Source organism: Urocitellus parryii, chromosome 5, assembly GCF_045843805.1.
Source record: "Urocitellus parryii isolate mUroPar1 chromosome 5, mUroPar1.hap1, whole genome shotgun sequence".
Taxonomy (NCBI): domain Eukaryota; kingdom Metazoa; phylum Chordata; class Mammalia; order Rodentia; family Sciuridae; genus Urocitellus; species Urocitellus parryii.
In genome coordinates, this window is record NC_135535.1 from 141,688,418 (window position 1) to 141,714,738 (window position 26,321).

Below are 26,321 nucleotides of genomic sequence, written 5' to 3' on the forward strand. Positions count from 1 at the left end.
AAATAGGCATTCAGAATTTACTATATAAGAGTTGAAGAAAATAAAAGAATAAATATTAAAAACCCATTCTTTTCTCTACCTCAAACTGCATTCAACCCACTCCTTGTAGTTTTTTCTTATGAAACAAAAACATTTAGCTGGATTACATAAATTCAGACAGAAACTGATCTGACTATTCAATATTGTTCAGCATCTTTCTCTCCAATTGGATCTGTTTATTCAGTTAGATTCTAACATATGTATTTTAACCTGTGAAAATTGATCAGTTGATTTTAGCTTTATATGATAATGAACATATAGGACCAAAATAAGCCAACACAATCCTATAGCCAAAAATAAAAGCAGGAGACATATACTATCAGATATTTTAAAAGCATCCAGATAATATAAGGTAAGGATAGACAAATCGATCAATGAAACAGAACAAAATGTCCACAAACAAGCTTCCATCCATGCTCATCTGATTCAAAACTCAGGGAACCAATGAGTACAGTGGAGAAAAGATGGTCTCTGCAGTAAATGTAGCTGGGCCCATTCAATATTGAAATGGAAAACTTGTTTAAACACTTGATGCTCCTACCTCCCTTCAAGCCCCAAAAGAATCTCCATATGGATTATAAATCTAAAGATAAAAGATGAAATAAAATGCTAAGAAATAAGCATAGGGAAATATATTCATATTTGTCTGTTAGTCAAAGCATTTTTAAACAGGACACAATATTGTCCAACATGAAGAAAAAAAACTCTTATCCATTTTTCTTTATGAAAAAATAGAGTGAAAATACAAGCTCATATGCTGGGAGAAGATATATGCAATACATCTATGAGGCAAAGATCTCCAATTCAGAGTTTATAAAGAAGTCTAACAATGTAATGAGAAAACTAAACAACAGCCATTCCAAGAAAAATCTGGAATGAGACCGAAATGAGCATTGTATATAGAAGATACAAATACTGGTAAAATATATGAAGAGGCATTAGACCTTATTAGCTGCTAGGAGTTGGTAAAAGAAACCACTAAATGTTCATTGGAATGGTTAAAACCAAAAATAAAATACCAAATTTTTGAATAACTGGAACATTCAGATATTGCTAAGGGAGTGTAAACTGGTATAAGATTTTGGAAAACTATTTGACATTATCTCTTATGTCTTAACATATGCATACCCTCTTACCAAAAATTTTTACTCTAAGTATTTACCCAACATAAATTAACGTGCATGCATATGTGTGTGTGTGTGTGTGTGTGTGTGTGTGTGTGTGTATTTCTTAAAAGACATGTACCAATATGGTTCAGTGGTACAGCACATACCTAGTATTCATGAGGTACTGATTTCAATTCTTAGTACCATATATAAATAAATAAAAAGTCCATCAACAATTAAAAAAACATTAAAAAGACATGTACCAATAGATTCATAGAAACAATATTTATAATATCAAAACTCCTAAAACAACCTAAATGACAGCAGTACCTAGGATACATTAACTGTAATAAATATTTGTACAGTGACATCCTAGAGAGCAATGAAAATAAATTAATATTGTTACATGTAATCACATGGATGGATCTCACAAGCAAATGAATAAAATCTCATAGAAACAAGGCAATCAAACAAAATCAGAAAAAAAATACACATTTTCTAAGTCCAAACAGAAAAAAAAATAATCTAAGGTGCTAGGAGACAGAATAATTGTTATCTGTGGGTGGGGGTAGACACTAAGCACGGGAACTGATTATGCTGCTTCTTTGAGTACTGGTTATGCTGGGGTGTTTACTATGAAGATTTACTGAATTGTACATGTAGTTATTGTGCAAATCTATATATGCATATTATTTACTAATATAAAGTTTATATCAAAATATTTTCTTTGAAATTGGCCTACAGCATGTTTTGGGGTCTATGAACTTTATATAGTAGTAAAGGTTTCAAATTTATAAACCTTATTAACTTTCGGCTTTTTTTTTTAGATTACTGGGATCCTGAAAGACCATGTATGTCTAGAAGGGGAAAAAAATCTGGGAATAAAATGATACACCACAAAATATAGAAATATGTTTACCAAAACTAGTGTAGCCACCACATAAAATTTCAATATCTATTTGATGGCAATTCTAGTTTAGATTTTATTATTACTCTTCATAAGATTGCAATTTTGTGAATCCAGTCTTTTTTTGCCCATTTAAAAAAATTGTAAAAGGCGTGCAAGTTTCAGCTCTACAGTGACTAATGAACTAACGAATGCAAATTATATTATCCTTATGTATAAAATCTCTCCCCAGGCCTGCTGAATTTCACTAGATAAATTAATTAGAACTGCTATGGAAAATCATTATTCCTTAGAACTTATTTGGAACTAAATTTTCTTCAAAACACATTTTAAGGAACTTTTATACTCTACCCATTTTATTGGAGATATTAATAGGTGATTCAAATTAAGACATATTTAGAGAAGTATGAATGAAAACTTATAGTCAAAGCTCAATTTTCTAATGTTTACTAAGATTGGTGTTATAGGTCACCTGTGCAGGGTCAGTATGACACAAAGTTAAATGGAGGTTTGAAAAATAATTAGACATTTTCATACAAAAGAAATACTTCATCAGAATCACACATAGAATTGTGTCTTATAGTGAAGTCTTCAGGTTCAGAAAAAATCTGAGATTTTAAAAGGGGAGAATAAAGTGTTGAAATTTCTGATGGATCTGTGTGAGATGATGGAGGATGTGGTTCTTGAAACATAAGCTAGGAGAGCACACAATTATCATTGCACTGTAACATAAAATCTCCTAAGAGAAAGCCAAGTTTAACTCAAAAAATAGCATCCCATCCCCTTCCCCTGGGTTGTGACACATTTAATCATCTGAACAATATGCAGACATTGAATAAATTTCTCATCTCACCCACGTGCACTCACAAACAGACAAGCTGCCCATGAGGCGGGGAAGCTAATTGACTTGGCTGTTCACTGGATGAACTCCTTTCTCTTCACATATCATGTTCAGTGGCTGAAGAGTCATAAAAGGCTTTCAAACTCTCTACTTTTTAGAAATTTTCCAGTTATAAGAGCTACTTTTCCTCTATTTTCAAATATCCAAACTTTCTTCATTTTTCAGACAAGCATAGACTGGGAAAATTAGTTTCATTTCTATGTGAGAGAATGAAAACAAAGGCCATTCTGAGTTAAACTACTTTCAAACCAACATGCACAAATTAGGTTTCTGTGAAATGAATGATGATATTAGATTTCCCTTCTGTGGACAATAAGATGATTGACTTGTGTAGAGAGGAGTGAGAGAGCAAAAAATAAAAAAGAGTAAAATACACATGCAGAATTATTTTATTGTGGACTCCTTTTCTGTCCACAATGTTAACAGACTTGGTTCTGTCCTCTTGTATTAAAAGCAACATAGCTATAATGTTTTACTTGTTCAGACCATTAAGGAAAAATGCTGTGCATGAGAAAGTGGTGATGGTTTTTCATGGTTCTTATCTTGTACATAGGCAAAATACAGACTTAGAATGCCTGAACTACCAAAAGCAATGCAATATTTAAGTTATATAGCAGGAATAAGTTAAAGTGATCTGTTGTACAACATAATGACTAATGAGAACAATGTTCTTTTAAAGAATACAGTGGAGAAAGAGAATAGATTTTAGTAAATGAACTGTTCATGTAAACTCATAGTATTCTGAAATAAGTAAGATTTATTTTGTTTCTAAAATAAATAAAGTTCACCACGATCCACATAGAGAGAATGATGATAGAAAATAAAGGAAGAATGTTCAAAGGAAAGCAAAGAGAAATTCAGTATGCTATCACTGGCATTGCACTCATCTTCTAAAACTGGTGAATGTACCAAGTATTTTCTTTGGAGAATTTAGTACATAAACCAACAGAAATATTATCAACTACAATATGGTCTATGGCCATGTTTTAGTCAGCTTTTTCACTACCGTGATTTGAAGACCCGACCATAACAACTGTAGAGGAGGAAAAGCTTATTTTGGGGCTCAAGATTTCAGAGGTCACAGTCCATAGACAGCAGGCTCTGTTCCTCAGGGATTGAGTTGAGGCAGAAATCATGACTGAAGAGTGCAGTGAGGGGAAGCATCTCACATGATGATCAGGAAGCAGAGAGAGAGAGAGAGAGAGAGAGAGAGAGAGAGAAGAGAGAGATCTCCACTTGCCAAATACAAATACACACCCCAATCTACACCCCAAATTCTCCACCTCTTCCATACACACCTTACCTGCCTTCAATTACCACTCAATTAATCCCATTGGGAGATTATTCCACTGATTGGGTTAAGGCTCTCATAACTCAATTATTTTGCCTCTAAACTTTCTTGGATTGTCTCACATATGAGTTTTTGGGGACATCTCATACCCAAACCATAACATTCCATCCTGGTCCCCAAAAGCTTGTGAAGCTTGTGACCATCTCACAATGCAAAGTACATTTGGTTCATTTCCAAAAATTCCCATAGTCTCAACAGTTAGAGGATTGCCCAAATTTCAACTATACAGCCTCCTCTGAGACTCAGGGCAAGCCCATATATTGAGCTCCTGTAAAAATCAAAACCTATTTACAAATATCCAGTATATAATGGAAGAGAGTAAACATTTCCATTCACAAAAATAGGGTGATAGAAAAAAGGGATGGGACTTTCTTTCATAAAGACAAAAATATTAGCAAATCTAAATTCCTCATTTTTAATAAGAAGTGAAATACCAGGAAGGTCAAGGGCAATGTTACTCTTTGTGCTGTAATTTTGCTTCAAAACATTTTATGTAAAGTATATTTTGCTAACTCAAAAACCAGTAATTTATCAAAAGGAGTGACTTTAAGTAAAAATGAATGAACAAATAAAAAATCATAAACAAAAGTCAGTTTGAAGGGAGAAGCATAACACCTACCTAAATGAAATCTGAATTCTAGTAGGGAAAACAGGCACAAAGACAAGTGATGACAAAATAATGTGTTTTTAACTGCTACACCACAGACACACAGTAATTCAATCACAAGGTAATAGTCAAGAAAGCAAGGTACCATTAGTTACCTATACACATTCACTTTGTTGAAAGTACCAACCGTGAAAAGTCAGATGCTATGGCAAAATGTGAAGGGATACAACCTTAAGATCTCTTTAGGAAACACCTCTCTCTCTCTTGAAACAATGGGAGGGGTTTGAATATTTTCTTGCTTCTTCAAACATGACAAAAGTGAATTGCAATTAGTATTTTGTGAGACCCTTATTTCAGACTGGCACTGTTTATAATATATTTTGTGCATAACTAGGGAAAAAATTAGAAATCGTTTTAAAATAACCCAATAACCCACTAGCTTACAGTGACATGATCCACAAGTACTGAGAAACCCATGCTGATGAACATTTCAGAATTAAGTGTAATGGTTGTCTTAGGGCACTTGGCATTTTAATGATAAATAGTGTACAAACAAGCAAACAATCAGAAAGAACTAAAGACATTAATGGATACCTGGTCTTAAAGCAATGTTAGTGAGAGAAGACATCTGCAGTCTAGTGGAGTGGAATATAACGCCTCAGAGAGAGAAAGGAGCAGACACAGAACATAATTCAAGTGATTGGCTGCAGATCCTGGCTTCTCTACTGACCAGCTGTAAAATTTAGGAAGGTGACTTACTGTTCCTGTGATGCAGTGTTCACATCTGTAAGTTGAAGAGAAGCTACTTGGGGGAACACACACTAACACTTACAAAGGTACAGGGAATGCTCTCCATCAGACCCAGGTGAAAAGGCACAGAGCAGGAAACCACAAGCTCTCAGAAGCCTCTGTCTAGATAGAGTGTACCTAATGTCTGCATTGCCACCCTTTAACTTCTCTATACCCTTTGCCACTGAGAAGATTTGCATCTTCTGACCATCAATGTGATTTTTTTCCCTATCAACAGTGTCATTCTGCTAAAATCCCTCATCACCATTTTCTGCTTTTTTAGAAAATAAAATAAACAGTTGGAATGTGAAAACTGCTTTTTCAACATACTTTCTTCTACTCTATAAATTCCTTAAATCTGACATCTTTAATAATTCACAAATGCATTGTTCAAGATCTTTTTGGTTTGAATGGACATGAAATCCACACTGTAATTCATTCTTTTCTGACACTGAGTTTTTCATATTTGTGATTTATAGACAAAGGGATTCTTACTACTTTAGCTTCTAGAAAATATCTTCATAATTGAGATTTTTTAAATTAATCTTCATGATTATTTATCTTTTTCTGTATTTGTGTCATATGAAGATATTGCTAAAGTTTAAACGATCTGCAACAAGTGAAAAATTATTTATTTGAAAAGATATTTTTACAATCAGATCTTACTTGTTATCTGTTGTGGTTTAGATATGAGGTGTAGGACAATGAAGATTCTGAAATGACTGGGTTATGAGAACCTTAACCTAATCAGTGCATTAATCCACTTGAATGGATTAACTGGGTGGTAACCCTAGGCAAGTAGGTTGTAGCTGGAGGAGACAACAGGTCACTGGCGGCATGCCTTTGGGGTATACATTTTGTCCCTGGTGAGTGGAGCTCTCTCTGCTTTCTTGTTGCCATGTCCTGATCTGATTTTCTTCTTTTGCTGTGATATTCTGCCTCACCTTCAGTCCAAAACAGTGAAGAACTTTGGCACTAACTTTTTGGTCATCTACGGATGGAGAACTTTGAAACTGTGAGCCACAAATCAACTTTTATTCCTCTAAGATTGTTTTCGTCAGGTCTTTTGGTCATAATAGTAAAAAAGCTGACAAAATATTATCTTAATAGAAGGTCACAATTAATAAAGCTTACCTTAACTTAAAAACCAATCAGTAGGCTTGCTAATTACCTTTTAATTTTTTTGAAGAAAATTAACACGACCTGTTACTATGTGCCAAGATTCTACTTCTCAATTCTTCTGGGAAGCAATATAATGTATAAGTTACAAGAAACTAGCTTGAACTAAGGTTGATATAATTTTGAATTCTGACAACTGGAGATTGGTTGAGGGATATTAGAAAATTTATTAAATTTTACTTATCTTCCTTTTTTCCCCTAAATGATACAATAAGGAATAATTTCACCTCATCATTTCATTTTGAAGAAAATGAAATTTATTGAAATACAACAATTAAAATAAATAAATAAATAAATAAATGTTCATTTTATTTATTGCTTGCTTTCTCTTACTTATGTATTAAAATGAATTTTATGAATAAAATAAGTAAATAGCTTTTCACAACTATCAGAAAAATAATCAAGGCAAATAAATTGTTATTATTATATACAGAATAGTTATTGTTATTATATACAGAATAGTCATCCATTAATACACAAAATAAAAGTTAATGGTCAAAGCCCTAGCTTAATCATCCCTATTTTGCACAGAAAATAATGACCAATATTTGAAAATATGATTGATTATTGACTGTACAGTAGCATTTTTGAAATTTTTTCTATATCTAGATGTTGCTTCTTTAATTTTTTTTTCTTTTTGGTACTGGGGATTGAACTCAGGGGCACTTAATCATTCCCAGCCCTCTCTTTTTGAACAAACAAGATCCTGTAGATTCTTGGGTGTGTTCTCTGCTAACTCAGAAGGGGCAGTAGACTCCCACAATGAGCATCACTGGCAGCTATTGCATCTAGTACTGATACTACTGAGAGGGTACATCAGTACAAAATGTTCAGAAACACAGTTACAGAATCAGGAGAAATAAGTTGACTAATACACACTTTTACTTCTGCATCTTAATGTAAGTTCTGCATTAATATCAAATAAAAGGGAATGGATTCTAATTAAGAATAATAGCTTTAAAAAGAATTGTTTTCATATTCTATCAATAAAGGTGATATCTCCTGTCCTTAGGTTATACTTTTCAGTGTAGAAAAATATGTATAACACATTTACACTTTAGCCATTTAGATGTTCAGTTCTGTATCATTAAGCATCTCCTCATATTGTAGACATCATTACCATTCAAATACAGAACTTTTTTATTCTTTACAAACTGGGATCCTGTAACTACTGGACAGTAGATCCTTATTTTCTCCCTTCCTGACTTCTATCCCCTGGCAGATTTAATTTTATGTATTTGTGAATGACAGAGAAGAAATGTGTTATCAGAAAAGTGATATAGTTTAGGATTCCTCCTTTTCTTTAAATATTAAATTTGTAGCTGTTAACTTCTTTGATTCTAGTAGTAAAAATGGTATGTTGCTAAGATAAAATTGGATTTTATTTCTGATAACACATTTCTTCTCTGTCATTCACAAATACATAAAATTAAATCTGCTGTGCAGATTTTTTTTTTTTTTGGAATTCTGCATAAGATAGAGGTCTCAAAATCTAAACTAATTAAGGATGTCATTATTCTTCATTAGATGGGTAATTTAAAATGCAAAAAATCACCAGCATGGTACCACATGATTGTAATCCCCAAGGTGTGGGAGGCTGAGGCAGGAGGATCACAAGTTCAAAGCCAGCTTTGGCAATTTTGGGAGGCCCTAGTAATTTAGCGAGACTCTGTCTGTGTTTAAGCCCTGGTACCAAAAAAAATTAGAAAAAAAAAAAAGGAAAAGTTTACAAACTCAAATTTTATATATCCGCCTCATAAACAAGTAAATATGTTCTTTTTTTAATATTTGTTTTTTAGTTGTATTTGGACACAATACCTTTATTCACTTATTTATTTTTATGGGGTGCTGAGGATTGAACCGAGGGTCCCACATGTGCAAGGCAAGAGCTCTACCTCTGAGCCACAACCCCAGCCCTTAAATATGCTCTTAATAAATATTTCTTGTGTCATTTTTATCCCAACCCCTTAGATTCCCATGTATGCAAGTCTTTTGGTGCTTTGTGTGTGTGATTATACATCACCTGCTTCCCTTGTCATCTTTTTCCAATGTGTTCTGCATTCTGACATCACAGTGACTTTACTAAATTCAAGTATGACTCTTTAAATCAAATAAAGTATTACAAATAACAGTCATTCATTTTTTCATTCTATTAATTGATTATTTATTCAATATATCTTTTGCATGAGCCACTCTAGATATTACTATGTGGAACAAGAAATAAAAGTTATGATTTTTTAAAATTAAAAACATAAAAAATCCATATCAAAAAGTTAGCATGAAACAGAAGGCTCTTAAAATTCTTACATGGTTATCTGGTTCTATTTGTATTACCCTCTGAACATTATTACCACTGACAGATAATGTGAGCAATGCTGTGGATATGACTGTGTATGTACATGCACATCCTTCTTCTTCCCCTATGTAAAGATCACCACAAACCTTCCACAAACCACAGTGTGAGCCATTTCTAAGATCCAATAGAGTCTTGAAATCTCTCTGAAATTTTTGAGTTTGAAGGAATAGGGAGCAGGACAGTTTATGTCAATATTCCCCTGCCTTCTCCCAAAGAAATTGAAAAATAAAGAAGGAGAATTTGCTTGTCTTTTGAAAGGTAGTAAGTATTTGAGTATGCTTTTCCATCTAAAACCACAAGGATTAACATTTCACTGAGACAGTTCCAAAACTTTCTAAATATTTACAAAACTTGGTGTTAAAAATATAGAGTGATAAAATGGGACTAAGGAATGAAAATCTGCATCCAAACCATATAAAAATAGTGGGTAATTTGACTGAAATTAAATTAGTCACATTTAAAAATGGACTAAGGAAGTGTTTTCATATGCCCATAGTTGAAAACATCCCTCACCTTCACCTCATAAAAGCATAAAATATTTAGAAATAGTATGAATGCAATCTGAGAAATTTTATTTCCATATAATTGAATGCTTCTGATACTTGTAAAGCTAACTAGATTTTTACTAGCACAGAAAGAGGTGACTGTGCTCTGATTCACATGTTGGAATTATATATGTTAAGTACATCTAAATTATGTTTCATTCACATGTTGAAATATTACAAAATCATTAAAATAATATTTTTGAAGAATATTCAATGACAGAAAAATATTTTGGATACAATACCAAGTTTAAAGAGTAAGGCCATGATTTTAAACAAAACACATATTATTAAAATTTGTACATATGTGTGTGAATGCATAGCAATAACTGGGAAACATGGAATTTTTTAAATAGTAAAAATGTACAATTATATATCATCTTAATTTTCTTCATTATACATTTTCTCTAATTTTATTCTTATTACTTTTCTAAATAAGGAAAAATTAATGTAAAGTTGGAAAACTGGAAGTGTAAAGAAAACAAAAGTTATAAAACAATGCATGCAAAAAATTAAAAATATATATATTGAAATAAACTTCATTGTGTTCTTTCTACATTTTTCTTTTCTTTTTTTTTTTGCTTTGTTACTGCATTTATTCTAATTTTCACATGGCTTTTTATTTTTATTTATTTATTTTTTTATTTTTTTTATTGTTGGTCGTTCAAAACATTACATAGTTCTTAATACATCATATTTCACAGTTTGATTCAAGTGGGTTATGAACTCCCAATTTTACCCCGTATACAGATTGCTGTATCACATCAGTTACCCTTCCATTGATTGACAAATTGCCTTTCTAGTGTCTGATATATTCTGCTGTCTGTCCTATTCTCTACTACCCCCCCTCCCCTCCCCTCCCCTCCCCTTTTCTCTCTCTACCCCTTCTACTGTAAATCATTTCTTCGATTTGTATTATCTTGTCTTACCCCTCCTTTCCTCTTATATGTCATTTTGTATAACCCTGAGGATCGCCTTCCATTTCCATGCGGTTTCCCTTCTCCCTCCCTTTCCCTCCCACCCCTCATCCCTGTTTAATGTAAATCTTCTTCTCAAACTTTCGTCCCTACCCTGTCCTTGTTTACTCCCCTTATATCAAAGGGGTCATTTGGTATTTATTTTTTAAAGATTGACTAGCTTCACTTAGCATAATCTGCTCTAATGCCATCCATTTCCCTCCAAATTCTATGATTTTGTCATTTCTTAATGCAGAGTAATACACCATTGTGTATAAATGCCACATTTTTTTTATCCATTCATCTATTGAAGGGCATCTAGGCTGGTTCCACAGTCTTGCTATCGTGAATTGAGCTGCTATGAACATCGATGTAGCAGTGTCCCTGTAGCATGCTCTTATTAGGTCTTTGGGGAATAGACCGAGAATGGGAATAGCTGGGTCAAATGGTGGTTCCATTCCCAGCTTTCCAAGAAATCTCCATACTGCTTTCCAAATTGGCTGCACCAATTTGCAGTCCCACCAGCAATGAACAAGAGTGCCCTTTTCCCCGCATCCTCTCCAGCACTTATTGTTGTTTGACTTTCTAATGGCTGCCAATCTTACTGGGGTGAGATGGTATCTTAGGGTAGTTTTGATTTGCATTTCTCTGACTGCTAGCGATGGTGAGCATTTTTTCATGTACTTATTGATTGATTGTATGTCCTCCTCTGAGAAGTGTCTGTTCAGGTCCTTGGCCCATTTATTGATTGGGTTATTTGTTATCTTATTGTCTAATTTTTTGAGTTCTTTGTATATTCTGATTATTAGGGCTCTATCTGAAGTGTGTGGAGTAAAGATTTGTTCCCAGGATGTAGACTCCCTGTTTATCTCTCTTATTGTTTCTTTTGCTGAGAAAAAACGTTTTAGTTTGAGTAAGTCCCATTTGTTGATTCTAGTTGTTAACTTTTGCGCTATGGGTGTCCTATTGAGGAATTTGGAGCCCGATCCCACAGTATGTAGATCAAACCCTACTTTTTCTTCTATCAGATGCCGTGTCTCTGATTTAATATCAAGCTCCTTGATCCATTTTGAGTTAACTTTTGTGCATGGCGAGAGATAGGGATTCAGATTCATTTTGATGCAAATGGATTTCCAGTTTTCCCAGCACCATTTGTTGAAGATGCTATCCTTCCACCATTGCATGCTTTTAGACCCTTTATCAAATATAAGATAGTTGTAGTTTTGTGGGTTGGTTACTGTGTCCTCTATTCTGTACCATTGGTCCACCCGCCTGTTTTGGTACCAGTACCATGCTGTTTTAGTTACTATTGCTCTGTAGTATAGTTTGAAGTCTGGTATCACTATACCCCCTGATTCACACTTCCTGCTTAGCATTGTTTTTACTATTCTGGGTCTTTTATTATTCCATATGAATTTCATGATTCTTTTATCTATTTCTACAAGAAATGCTGCTGGGATTTTGATTGGCATTGCATTAAACTTATAGAGAACTTTTGGTAATATCGCCATCTTGATGATGTTGGATCTGCCTATCCATGAGCAGGGTATATTTTTCCATCTTCTAAGGTCTTCTTCTATATCTTTCTTTAGGGTTCTGTAATTTTCATTGTATAAATCTTTCACCTCTTTTGTTAGGTTGATTCCCAAGTATTTTATTTTTTGGGGGGATATTGTGAATGGAGTAGTTGTCCTCATTTCCGTTTCAGAGGATTCGTCGCTGATATACAGGAATGCCTTTGATTTATGCGTGTTGATCTTATATCCTGCCACTTTGCTGAATTCATTTATTAGTTCTAATAGCTTCTTTGTAGACCCTTTTGCGTCTGCTAGGTATAGAATCATATCATCTGCAAATAGTGATAATTTAAGTTCTTCTTTTCCTATTTTTATGCCTTTAATTTCTTTTGTCTGTCTAATTGCTCTGGCCAGTGCTTCGAGGACTATGTTGAACAGAAGTGGTGAGAGAGGGCATCCCTGTCTTGTACCAGATCTTAGAGGGAATGCCTTCAATTTTTCTCCATTCAGAATGATGCTGGCCTGTGGCTTATCATAGATTGCTTTTACAATGTTGAGGTATGATCCTGTTATCCCTAGTTTTTCTAGCGTTTTGAACATAAAGGGATGCTGTAGTTTGTCGAATGCTTTTTCTGCATCTATTGAGATGATCATATGGTTCTTATTTTTAAGTCTATTGATGTGGTGAATAACATTAATTTATTTCCGTATATTAAACCAGCCTTGCATCCCATGGATGAATCCTACTTGATCATGATGTATAATTTTTTTGATATGTATTTGAATCCGATTCGCCAAAATTTTATTGAGGATTTTTGCGTCAAGGTTCATTAGAGATATTGGTCTGTAGTTTTCCTTCTTTGAAGTGTCTTTGTCTGGTTTCGGAATCAGGGTGATGTTGGCCTCGTAGAATGAATTTGGAAGTTCTCCCTCTTTTTCTATTTCCTGAAATAGCTTGAAAAGTATTGGTGTTAGTTCCTTTTTAAAGGTTTTGTAAAACTCCGCTGTATACCCATCCGGTCCTGGGCTTTTCTTAGTTGGTAGTCTTTTGATGGTTTCTTCTATTTCCTCTATTGTTATTGGTCTGTTTAGGTTGTCTATATCCTCCTGGCTCAATCTGGGCAGATCATAGGACTCAAGGAATTTATCTATGCCTTCACTATCTTCTATTTTATTGGAGTATAAGGATTCAAAGTAATTTCTGATTATCTTCTGTATTTCTGAAGTGTCTGTTGTGATATTGCCTTTTTCATCCCATATGCTAGTAATTTGGGTTCTCTCTCTTCTTCTCTTCGTTAGCATGGCTAAGGGTCTGTCAATTTTATTTATTTTTTCAAAGAACCAGCTTTTAGTTTTGTCAATTTTTTCAATTGTTTCTTTTGTTTCAATTTCATTAATTTCAGCTCTGATTTTAATTATTTCTTGCCTTCTACTTCTTTTGCTGTTGTTTTGCTCTTCTTTTTCTAGGATTTTGAGATGAAGTATGATATCACTTATTTGTTGGTTTTTCTTTTTTTGAGGAATGAACTCCAAGCAATGAATTTTCCTCTTAGAACTGCTTTCAATGTGTCCCATAGATTCCGATATGTTGTGTCTGTGTTTTCATTTAACTCTAGGAATTTTTTAATTTCCTCCTTGATGTCTTCTAAAACCCATTGATCACTCAGCAACCTATTGTTCATTCTCCAGGTGATGCTTGCTTTTTCCTTTCTTCTTTTATCATTGATTTTCAGTTTCATTCCATTATGATCAGATAAGATGCATGGTATTATCTCTACCCCTTTGTATTGTCTAAGAGTTGCCCTGTGACATAGTATATGGTCTATTTTTGAGAAGGTTCCATGTGCTGCTGAGAAAAAAGTGTAACTACTTGATGTTGGGTGGTATAGTCTATGTATGTCAATTAAGTCTAGGTTGTTAATTGTGTTATTGAGTTCTATAGTTTCCTTATTTAACTTTTGTTTGGAAGATCTGTCCAGTGGTGAGAGAGGTGTGTTGAAGTCTCCCATGATTATTGTATGTTGGTCTATTAGACTCTTGAACTTGAGAAGAGTTTGCTTGATGAACACAGCTGCACCATTATTTGGGGCATATATATTTATAATTGTTATGTCTTGTTGGTGTATGGTTCCCTTGAGCAGTATGTAGTGTCCCTCTATATCCCTTTTGATTAGCTTTGGCTTGAAATCTATTTTATTAGATATGAGTATGGACACTCCTGCTTGTTTCCGCAGTCCATATGAGTGGTATGATTTAACCCAACCTTTCACCTTCAGTCTATGTATATCTTTTCCTATCAAATGCGTCTCCTGTAGACAGCATATTGTTGGGTCTTGTTTTGTGATCCATTCTACTAGCCTGTGTCTCTTAATTGGTGAGTTTAAGCCATTAACATTTAGGGTTATTATTGAGATATGGTTTGTTCTTCTATCCATATTTGTTTATTGATGTTACTAAACCTGATTTGTTATCCTCTTTGACTACTTTTCCCCCTTTACTGTCCTACCTCCCATTGTTGGTTTTCAATGTTATTTTCCATTTCCTCTTCCTGTAATGTTTTGCCAAGGATTTTTTGAAGAGATGGTTTTCTAGCTGCGAATTCTTTTAACTTTTGTTTATCGTGGAATGTTTTAATTTCATCTTCTAACCTGAAGCTTAATTTCACCGGATACACGATTCTTGGTTGGAGCCCATTGTCTTTCAGTGTTTGAAATACGTTATTCCAGGATCTTCTAGCTTTCAGAGTCTGTGTTGAGAGATCAGCTGTTATCCTGATTGGTTTACCCCTAAATGTAATCTGCTTTCTTTCTCTTGCAGCTTTTAAAATTCTCTCCTTATTCTGTATGTTGGACATCTTCATTATAATGTGTCTAGGTGTGGATCTCTTATGATTTTGCACATTCGGCGTCCTGTAGGCTTCTAGGATTTGGGATTCTGTCTCATTCTTCAATTCTGGGAAGTTTTCTCGTATTATTTCACTGAATAGACTGTTTATTCCTTTGGAATGGAGCTCTGTGCCTTCCTGTATCCCAATGACTCTTAAATTTGGTCTTTTGATATTGTCCCATAATTCTTGGATGTTCTGCTCATGGTTTCTTAACAGACTTGCTGAGTTGTCTATGTTCTTTTCCAGGTGAAATACTTTGTCTTCATTGTCTGATGTTCTCTCTTCTAAGTGATCTACTCTGCTGGTAGTATTCTCAATTGAGTTTTTAAGTTGGTTTATTGTTTCCTGCATTTCTAGAATTTCTATTTGTTTGTTTTTTATTACCTCTATCTCTCTGTGAAATTGATCTTTTACTTCCTGGATTTGTTTGTCAATGTGATCTTTCATTGTCTGATTTTGCTGTCTCATGTCTTCCTTGAGACTCCAGATCATCTGAAGCATATATATTCTGAATTCTTTATCTGATATTCCATCTGTTGCATCTATTACCTCTTCTAAAGTTGAGTTGACCTGCATTGCTTGTGGTCCTTTCTTTCCTTGTCTTTTCATACTGCTCGCGTTTCTTTCTGCTTGGTGCAACTGTTGTGTTTTTGAAATTTACCCCCTATTTATTTATGTTGCTCTTGTATAGTTGAAAAGTCTCCCTTGCAGGTGCGGGCGGCGGCTGTGCCCCTACTCCAATTGGGGTGACGTGTCTACCACGCTGGCGTCTCTCTGGGCCTGTTCCGGGAGTGGAAGGCGGCTCTGCTCTGTCCCTATTCCAATTGGGGTGTCGTGACTACCATGCTGGCAGGTCGCTGGGCCTGTTCCGGGCGTGGGCGGTGTGCTTGGCTGGCGGGATTGCACCTATAGCAGTCCCTAACCTCCCTGCTTGCTAATTCATGGCTTCTCTGAGGCGCCACGCCTTCTGTAGCTGCGGGGCAGGCCGCGCGAATCAGTTGGCCTGGATCTCCGGGGTCCTGCTGCTGGCTGTTTTGATGTTGCAAGCTGTTGGAGAGTGGTGGTGTATCCTTCAGCTTTCCCGGATGGTGGCCGCTGACTGCCTGGATGGAGTGTCCGCTGTGGGGGATGGGAAGGGACTGTACTGCTTCCTTCCCCTTCTGAAATCCCGTACTCGGTCCAAGGGTCCGTGTGGGCTTGGCTGGCGGGATTCCACCTAATGGCATTCCCTAACCTCCCTGCTTTCTAATTAATGGCTTCTCTGAGGTGCCACGTCTTCTGTAGCCGCGGGGCTGGCCGCTCGAATCAGTTGGCCTGGATCTCCCGGGTCCTGCTGCTGGATGTTGGGATCCCTGGCACTCTATCACTTTGATTTTTTCTGCTTGCCCCTCCCCCAGTGCTGGCTAGCCATGTTTCGTTTTGGCTGCTACTGGGAGGAGGGGTTGGAGGTCAGGTGTCTCTAGTTTCCCCCTAGTCTTTATGGAGGCTCAGCTTGATACTCCCTCTCCCGGCAAGCCTAGGAGAGATTTTATGCAAATTCCCGCTGTCTGGGGGGTGAGCTGAATGACACCAACCTGTTTTGATGTTGCACTCTGAAGGAGAGTGGCGGTGTATCCTTCAGCTTTACCGGATGGTGGCCACTTACTGCCTCGGTGGAGTGTCCGCTGTGGGGGATGGGACTGTACCGCTTCCTTCCCCTTCTGAGATCCCGTGCTCGGCCCAAGGGCCCGTGTGGGCTTGGCTGGCGGGATTCCACCTAATGGCCCTTTCTACATTTTTCTAAAATGTCATCATTGTTATCTGAATAGCCTGGGAATACCTACTATATATCTTTACTTTTTCTGAATCAAGAAGCCTGGCTGAAAGCATACATTCCCCCCCCTGAAATAAATAAGAATTTACATTCTACTTTGCTTATTTGTAAGAAGACATTTTCTAAGGTACATGTTATTTATTTGTGAAGATTTAACCACAAAACAATGACTAAATAGATAAGTGATTGTGCAAAAGATAACCTAATTATCTGTATATCTTTGCTTAGTTCATTAGTCATGTGGCATACAAAGTATTAAATAATTGTATTTTTGCAGAAATTTTAGAAGCAATTTAAAGTGAAGTAATTTAATTATAACTATTTAATGCCATTATCCCCACTTAATGTAGTTTTTGAAAAATATTTAATGAATACTTATCAACTAGGTGTTCATATTTCTTGTAATAGGCCATTCCATCCAAATATTTTGCTGAATCCACTGAACACAATTTTTGAAGCAACAAAGCTTTGTAAATTTTGAAAGCTCAGGTAATCAGCTACTTGTATTTTGGGGGACCAGTCAGTAAAAATAGAAATTAAAACTTTCATTATGATAGAAAGTAAAAATCTAGCACTGTAACTTTTAAATAATAGCCCACTCTTCACACAATTCTCCATATCATGCACCCAAGCTTTCTAGTTAAACACAATTGAGTCCTAAATATTTTTTTTTAAATGGTAGAGTGGTTTTGTGGTTGTTGAGTGTGTGTTCATGTGTATGGGTATTTTTTATTTATTTGTTTGTTTTCTTTTTTTTCTGGCTATTAACATCCCTTTCTGCTTTATTTTGGATGTAGATTTCTATTTTCCCTCCAGCATTACTATTATCTTCACACTTCATGTGATATAAGTGGGACTGTAAATTACTGTATGGAAAAAAATTACAAAATTGAGTCACTGGCCTGGTTCAAGTGTACTCTCCAGTTGACCTCCAGCCAAGAGGAAATAATTCAACCTTGGTCATGAAGATTCCCTTCCCTTCAAAGTTTCCATTCTTGAGCTGACTGCCAATTGCTTGTCTTTGACTCCAGCTGTCTTGGTAGAACTGCCTCAAAAAAATGTCTATTTGGGATTCTAATATTGCTGAATTTTCCTGGTCTTTGTCCTGCCTTAGATCCTATTCAGGTTTTGTTTTGATAACACAAACTAAGGAGTGTTCTGGTAAATTCTTCTTGGTATGAAAGTGGGTTAAGTTGTTTTCAACTAAATATCCACTCCAAGAGCCATCAGGAATGACCATACCTGGGAAAGTAGTTCATATTTATGTACAGAAAAGGGTTGGAATTTCCCTCCCAAGTTACTGAAAAACTTAGATGAAGGAAATTTTCCATTCTGTGTTGCAGCATTTAATCTAGTACTAAATTTTAGTATATTTCTCATTAATACCATGCATAATTGCATTTATCTTGACCACTATTTGGGGAAAAATATTTGTAATTTTGTATACATAATATTTGATTATCAATCAAGAAAGTGGAACCCAAATCTAAAGAGCCCAAAAGATAACTTGATTAGTCTCCTAACATTTCATAACCTACAACCATTGGGTATTCACAGAATTCAGAGCAATTATGATAGCTCTTTAAGCGCTTCCTGTGTTCCCATAAGTACTCTGTAAACATTATCACACTTAAAATTCTCAGTTTATGATATATAGATATATTTAGTCTAATAGAAAAGTTACAAATTCTAAAATTTACAAAAATTGAGAAAGATAATAGCTGGAAAAATCAGGAAAATTTCAGGCTTATATAATAGTAAAGTCAGAAATGTTAAACAATTAGTTGAATACAAATTTTTCAGCATCTGCATTTTTTCAGTTGCTGTATTAAGGTAATTTTGAACAGTAACAACTTACTTGTTAAGTTATCTGAGTTATAAAAGTTTTGGTAAAACTGATTTTTAATGATAAAGTCTCTTTACTGCCATCTATATTTAGTATTTATGCACTATCATCTAACATAAACAAAATTGAGTCCCTGGCCTGGTTCAGGCTCCTAACATTTTTATGCATTTTAATAAAGCATAAAACTTAAACACAACAATCTTTGCCTAGGAATCTTGATGGTAAGAATATTCTGTAAATAAATAACTGACCACAGCTTACAGAATGGAAAGTGACAGCATTTAAAATAATGATTGTCTTTGAACTGCTTGTCTGTAATTATTTTTTTAAGATATTACATAGGGGACTAATTAGGTACAAGATACGACAAGGGATAAAAACATGAACAAGATTGATTAATTGAGCTTATAAAAGTTCCTAGGAATAGAAAAATAAGTTAGATTTGAAAGGATTGACTACTAGATTTGTTTTCTGAATAATGATTAAAAAGAATGATAAGATACATTTATGTTTCTTATCTTTGAATCATAAAATTCTCATTTCCTGTCTTTGTATTGACATAATTTGTGAACTAAATTCAAATACATGTTTCATAAAAATGTAAACATTAATAAAATCAGAAAAGGTTTAAAAATCAAATTAAATTTTAATTTTTGTCTTTTATGAAGATAAAATCAGGAAATTCTTTATCTAGGCATATTCATTTCCCTGTTTTCTTGAACTTATCAGCCTTTAAAAAGAAAAAAATAATAATAATTGGCATTAACTGTTGTCACTGAGACCCAACTAAGTACCATCCAAAATACTTTCCTTTGTCCTAATATTTTTGAATATCTGGAATATCTGATGTTCTAGTCATTTTCTGACTTTCTTATTTTATAAATATTTAGGGATTGAACCCAGAGACTCCTGCATGCAGGTGATTTACCACTAAATTATATCCCCAGTCCCTTTTATTCTTTATTTGATTCTGAAAGAGGGTCTTGCAAAATTCCTGAGCAGCCTTGAACTTTGATCCTCTGCAAAGCCTCCAGAGTAAATAGGATTACACGTGTGTAGCACTATGGCCTGGTTTCCATTCTCCGGGGATTGAACTCAGGGGCACTAGACCACTGAACCACATCCCCAGCCCTATTTTGTATTTTATTTAGAGACAGGGTCTCATTGATTTTCTCAGTGCCTTGCTTTTGCTGAGGCTGGCTTGAAACTCAAGATCCTCCTGCCTCAGCCTCCCCTGTCTTTGGTATTATAGGAGTGTACCACCATGCTTGGCTCTCTGCCTTTTTTGATCCCCTCCTCTACTGTGGCTAACAGGCCATCATTATACAAATTTTACTTTTCTCCACTGAGCTCTTCAATGACTATTTAGTCATTCAATCTAGTGAGACAAAACCAGATGGCTCTGGAAACTTGATATTTTTCAACAGTCTATAAGTAAGTCTTTGGATCTGAGTTAACTTAGTGATTGCAAACAGCACTTCATGATTGGCTTCTGTTTTAAGATCATTCATTTACTTGACCAAAAAGATCCCACTGTTACAAGCACAGCCAGTTTCCCTCTTATTCTTTTTTTCCAGATTCCTTCTAAATATGTAAAAGAAGAGTATTTTGTGTGTGTGTGTGTCCTGGCTTTGAGCCCTTTTAGGGAAAAAGGGGTGGTAACCAGGGATTGAATTTAAGTGCGTAAGTGCTGAGCCACATCTCCAGCCCTTTTGTTAATATTTTATTTTGGTACAGGATCTCACTAAGTTCGTTGGGGCTTCACTAAATTTTGAGGCTGGCTTCAAACTCGTGATCCTCCTGCCTCAGCTTTCTGAGCTGGGATTACAGGTGTGCTCCATCGAGCCCGGAGGTTTTAGTCCTTCTTATGGTGTGTTCAGTAGGTCTGTGGAAACTCAATTATTCTCTCTGTGGATTTTAGGTCATATCTTCCAAGATTAAAAGTATAAAAAAGTTCAAATCTAACCTATTCTTTTTAGTATTCATTTTCTCTCTTTCCAAGATATAGCACATGCTGCACTAATTTTTTTCATGTTACTGAGAAAAAATATAAAACTAAAATATAAAATGAATGTATCCATTCATTCTCTGTACCAGTATTTCAAATATTTGTAAAGCAACAAAAAAGCAAATGAATAAAAACAGAGGGCACATTCTATTTAGACTTACATTTTCTATCTCTAAATATCTTAATTCAGTTTATGGAAAGAACACAAAAATTATTATTTTAAACAAACATCTATATTGAGTATCATCAAGTAGTTTAAAGATCGTATTTTAAGAATATACTTTATGATGTCTTTTACTCATTTACTTCCCAATTTCTCTTCTTTACTAATTTTTTGTTATATCTATGATACTCACTATTCTCTAGATATCAGAAAAATTCTCTCCCCCAAGGTTTTACTTCTAATAGTCTCCCTAAATTCTTTCTTTCTGCTTCCACCTATCCTAATCAGAATGAATCAACTTATACAAAACCAGTTATTATTTCAAGTTTCCCTCTCCTATCTCAATCAAGAAACTATTTAGTCTACCATGGAAATTCTTCAGTCTCAAATCCTCCATGTCTGTGTCTCTCATATATTAGTTGGTCACATGCTTCTTCATGACACTATATATTTTTCTACTCAAGTATCATAGTATCTCCACTAAAATATGGACTCCTTAAGACAAAGATCTCATTATGTAGATAGTTGAGATAGTACTATGTGTATCAAAAGCTGAACATTTATTAGTAAATTTAACATTCTTCATGACCTGTATGACATGAAAACAATACTTCAGGGGCCACGTGATGGGAAACAAAAATCATATTAGATATGTCCCCCAAATAAAAGTCATGTCTCTTGTATAAATCATTCTGATTGTACATAATTGAAATTAAGGACATTAGTCTTAGTAGAGTAATAACAATTAGATGACCCCAAAAGCCTTTACCAATCCATGTAATATAACCCAAGATAATGGCAGGAAACCTCATTTTCGGATCAAAAATGCTGAGTCTCAGTCACTCTTGGTGTACATATATTTGCTACTTTTTTCCTGCAATGCCCTACATTTGGTTATTTGACTTTGTAGTTAGGATTTAATTATCACTTCATATGTTTCACTCATTAAATGCCTGTAAATCATATACAATTCATAGTTCACAAGAGGAACTATAAAATTATGATGTTATTAATTATTCCAGGGGGAAAATTATATAAGTTTTGTCCAGTTATTCATAACAAGATATGATCAGATGTAATATGAGCTTTCATATAAATAATAAATGTCAAAAAGGTAAGTTTGAAGATCTGCAGGTATGGCTCAGTAGTAGACTATATGCCTAACATATGTGAGGCCCTGTGTTTAATCTCCATCAGCAAAACCAAAACTAAAATGTAAAGCTCAGGAGAGAAATAAATCATTGAGAGCATTTTTTGACAGAAAATATTATCACATGGAATTAATATCATTTACTAGACAAATTCTGTATTGTGCAGTCAACTGTCCCCTGAAATGTAACTTCTCTTCCATAATGATATTTATATGACCCTCTCTTTTAGGATTCATCTCAAATGTTATCTTTTCTGATCACCCATAGAGCACCTGGTATCCTATGATGCAAACTGGGATAATATAAAATTGAATAATATCACATCCTTGCCTTTGAGAAGAAATCACAGGTGAGATGTATTTTTTCTCGTGCATTTTTTTTCCCAAGTTACAAAAATTGGATGAGTTAAACTGAGTCTTGTAGAATAATTGGGAGTGGATCAGGAAAACAATAAAGGACATTTTCAAAAGAAAGAACAATGCAAGGAAAGACATTAAGGTATAGTTATTCCTTGAAATTAAGTGAAAATAACTCAATCAATATGCAAATTGAGAAAAGTAGTGACCTAGAAGATGTCTAGCAGAATTGAAAGACCCACTAAAGTTGAGACAATGAATCTTCTGAAGATTCATTCCTATTTACATTCCTTTTTAAAGTAACTTTTCTTGTACTTCGTTCTCATTATTTAAACATAATGCTGAAATTTAGTTTTGTTTAGATAATGGGAATTTTTTTCTTTTTCCTTGAAACAAAGAATCAGTGAGTTCAGCTACTTATTACTACTGCTCAAAATAAAACATTAAGAGAAAGATTGGACTATCCATTTTCCATAATGGGTCAAATAAGTAAAAACAAATATAATAACTACACGAAATATTTAGCAAATTATTAAAAAAAAGAGTGCTGCTTACTTTGCAGTTGAGACAAAATCATGATTAAGTAACAATAGACAAAATGTCCAGTGCTAGAACCCATAAACAATAATAAAGAATTAAGGTGATTTAGCATAAAATTCTGCTAAATTCTCCTGTTATTTTCTATGGGTAAAATGCCTTTTATGCATGTGTTGTTCACATAGTTGCTTCAACTTTCTGTGTCTATAAATGACAATATTTAAATGACATATGTGATTTAACAGATTTCAGTCCTGTGCTGGTTTCTTGTGCATTAAATAGGGTTTAGTTTGTTTCTATTGAAGTAGGAGTTCTTTGTGAAGCAAGAGATATAGAGTTTCCATTGTGTGGTTCTAGAGCCTCATGATGAATAAAATGATTGCTACTTTAAAAGCAGCATATAAGTTTGCAAAAATATTTCATATTCAATACATGATCTTGACTTTGAAACTCATTTTAAATTTGGACTAAAGTAGCTTAGGAGAAATTTTAAATTATTGGCCTGGGGTTATAGACAGTGTTAGAGCACTTGCTTGCCTAACAGACACAAGACCCCAGGTTCCATCTCCAGCACTGCAAATGGAAAAAAAATAAAGTGTGAAATTTAAGTTCTTAACTATACATTACTTCTATTAATTAGAAAAATATTCTCTAGAAGGAAACAAATTACATCTTCTGATTTTAGAGCTGGGCATAACTAAAGGCATAATTAAAGAGAAATGTTTTATGTACTCCTAACCTCTTACATACTTTAATTTTAACAGAAGCAATATAAAATGCTTTTTTCATGAAACATGATTTTCTTTATATCATATATGCAGAAATATACAATCATAATTTATCATCCAGTTTAAAAAGGTTGATCAAACATTATTGCTATTGTTTTACAGACGAATTTGGGAGTCAACAAAATAGCATTGCCTCAATGTACTTGGTTTTATAAATGTATTAATAAAATCCTAACCATTTTTAAATCACATTTCTAAGAAAATTTATTCTTGACAATGTAGTGCTTTGGGGGTAAATATTTTTTTGCCATGAGTATTCTGAAATAAATCTTTGTTTCATTAAAATATAATTGTTTCAAATGTATGTTAAATATGATGCATTGAATGTTTGATACAAAAATACGATGACATTAAATTAATCTTTATAAACTGGTTTCCAAGTTTTAAAGTAATAAATTATCAATGAAGTTTCCAGAATTGTGGCCATGCAACTATACCACAAATATAAGGCATGCATCATTTCTGGGAATTTAGGATGAAAAATATATAATGTGACATACTTCAATATTGTTAGTCAACTTATATGAAAAATGTTTTTGCAAGTCAGTCAATAACAAGTAAAGAGTCATTAGCATTTTTTGTCATAGGCCTTCTGTTTGAAAACAGAAAAGTCAAGTAAATGAAATGTATTACAAGCTTGTACCCTAAAGCTAAAACCATAAAATGAAATCAATGGCATTTGAGTTGTTTTTTATCACCAGTTTAAGCTTTATCTTAATTGTTCTGTCATTTATTCTCAATTGAAAGTCTACTTATTGAATCAAAACACAATGACATATTTATAAGAAGCTTTGCTTTTCTCTTTCACATTTAAAGATAATTATAATTTTACTATGAAACAAAAATTGCTTCTTCAGTTGTGGAATTATATAAATCAATCTAAGTCATAAAGTTGCATTGATTGCATTTTTAGTACATAAAAATTAAAAGCATAGAGGTAGCTTTGTGGCAGAAAAAAAATACTGATGTAAGTTTCTATAGAGATTCTCCTCAATTCAGGATCCTCTTTGGGACAAATAACATTTTACTTTGTGAACTCAGCAGACATTGAGGTGGTCTGGAGAGATAAAGCATGCGAACAAAAACAAAATGAATCACATAATTTTGAAGTAATGTATTAGAAAGAACAATGAATGTATGTCTATCTTTCCCTGGTAAACTGAAGATAATCATTTAATTGAAATTAGTGGTCATTAAGGCAGCCAAAAAAGTAAATGTGGATACCTGTCAATTGAGACTAAAAAGGAAATAAGAAAGATTAAAACTGGGAAGGAGGACCAGAGAGTTCATAATGAATGAAGACAAAAGAATGAACACTTTATTTCAGGCTTTATTGGATGCAGAGAGATCCCCAAAGGACTTCAGAGTAGTCCTTACAATATCAAGGACTGTGAGCTTCGAAGCACATTATCTTGTTTGAAACAGTGGACTGACTCTATCTGTAGAAATGACTACCTAAATAACTGTAACAAAAAGGCTATAGATCCAGGTTGATGAGGTGGAGTAGGCAGAGCTGATGTTCAATTAGCAAAGTCAGATATGATATGGATTGCATGATGATACAGTTGCTGCATATTTGCATAACATTAGTCTGATACTAAAACCCTTCACAATCTAGGCTTAATTTTTCAGACTTATTCATAAATTGGGCATATCTTCCTGTTTCCTCTTTTTGAATCTCCCTCCTCCTGAGTTCATTGGCAGCTTGGATTTTTTTTTCAACCACTCAGACAAGCCATTATCTGACCTTGAGATTGAGGAGGAAGTGTAAGTAAGGTTTACAGAGAAGTTTCTACTTAAATTTTGCAGTTATGAAACGTTTGAATACTCCTGTTCAGCCCTGTGTCTAAAAACAATGTTGTCAAAGGGGGTGCTTTCAGAATCAGCGTGCTCCTGCACCAACTTAATTTTGGCAGTGCATTTCAATTAATTCCAGCTTGACATTTTAGGATGAATTCAGATTTGGTCTCTAGTTTTTGCCTCTAGCATTATTATCACACATTCAGGTGATCCTACTTAACAGGATCTAAGAAAACTAGCATTCACATGTGTCCCAAATCCGGACCTTGAATAATATTTACAGGTTGTCTGTCTACACATTTCTAGGAGTACAACTTATCTAGATGTGGCTGCAATTCCGCTTGACAACAGTCATCATAAAATTATTGCTTCATCTTTTTCCCTCTAGGTTTACCTGGTAGGTCTCAAACATGAATTCATGTTGCCCTGCAAACATAGACAGTGTTTTTACTGTAATATCCAACATTAAACTTGAACATATAACAATTCTTCTTTTAGGGGGAATGAGTGTGTTGTAGAAAAATAATCTAAATATAATTTTCCCTCCAAAGAAATATGTCACAGGGTAATTTCTGGATTTCCATTTACTGAGATACTGACAAGGAGGAGGCTCAGCACATTTATTATGTAGGTTTAAACATCAAAAGGATTTATTATAAGAATGCTTCTTCAAGATAAACAAAACCAAAGTTGTGGGTAAAACAGTCCCATTAGGGCTTATC

At 34.3% G+C, this 26,321-nt stretch overlaps 1 protein-coding gene across 1 annotated transcript in view; it reads right to left on the minus strand.

Moving 5' to 3' along the window:
- LOC144255073 (protocadherin-15-like) overlaps positions 1 to 26,321 on the minus strand; it is a 435,746-nt gene that overhangs the window by 62,270 nt on the left and 347,155 nt on the right. Inside the window, 1 exon segment of the mRNA XM_077799104.1 lies at positions 25,994 to 26,025. Within this exon segment, the coding sequence (XP_077655230.1) occupies positions 25,994 to 26,025 (32 nt within the window).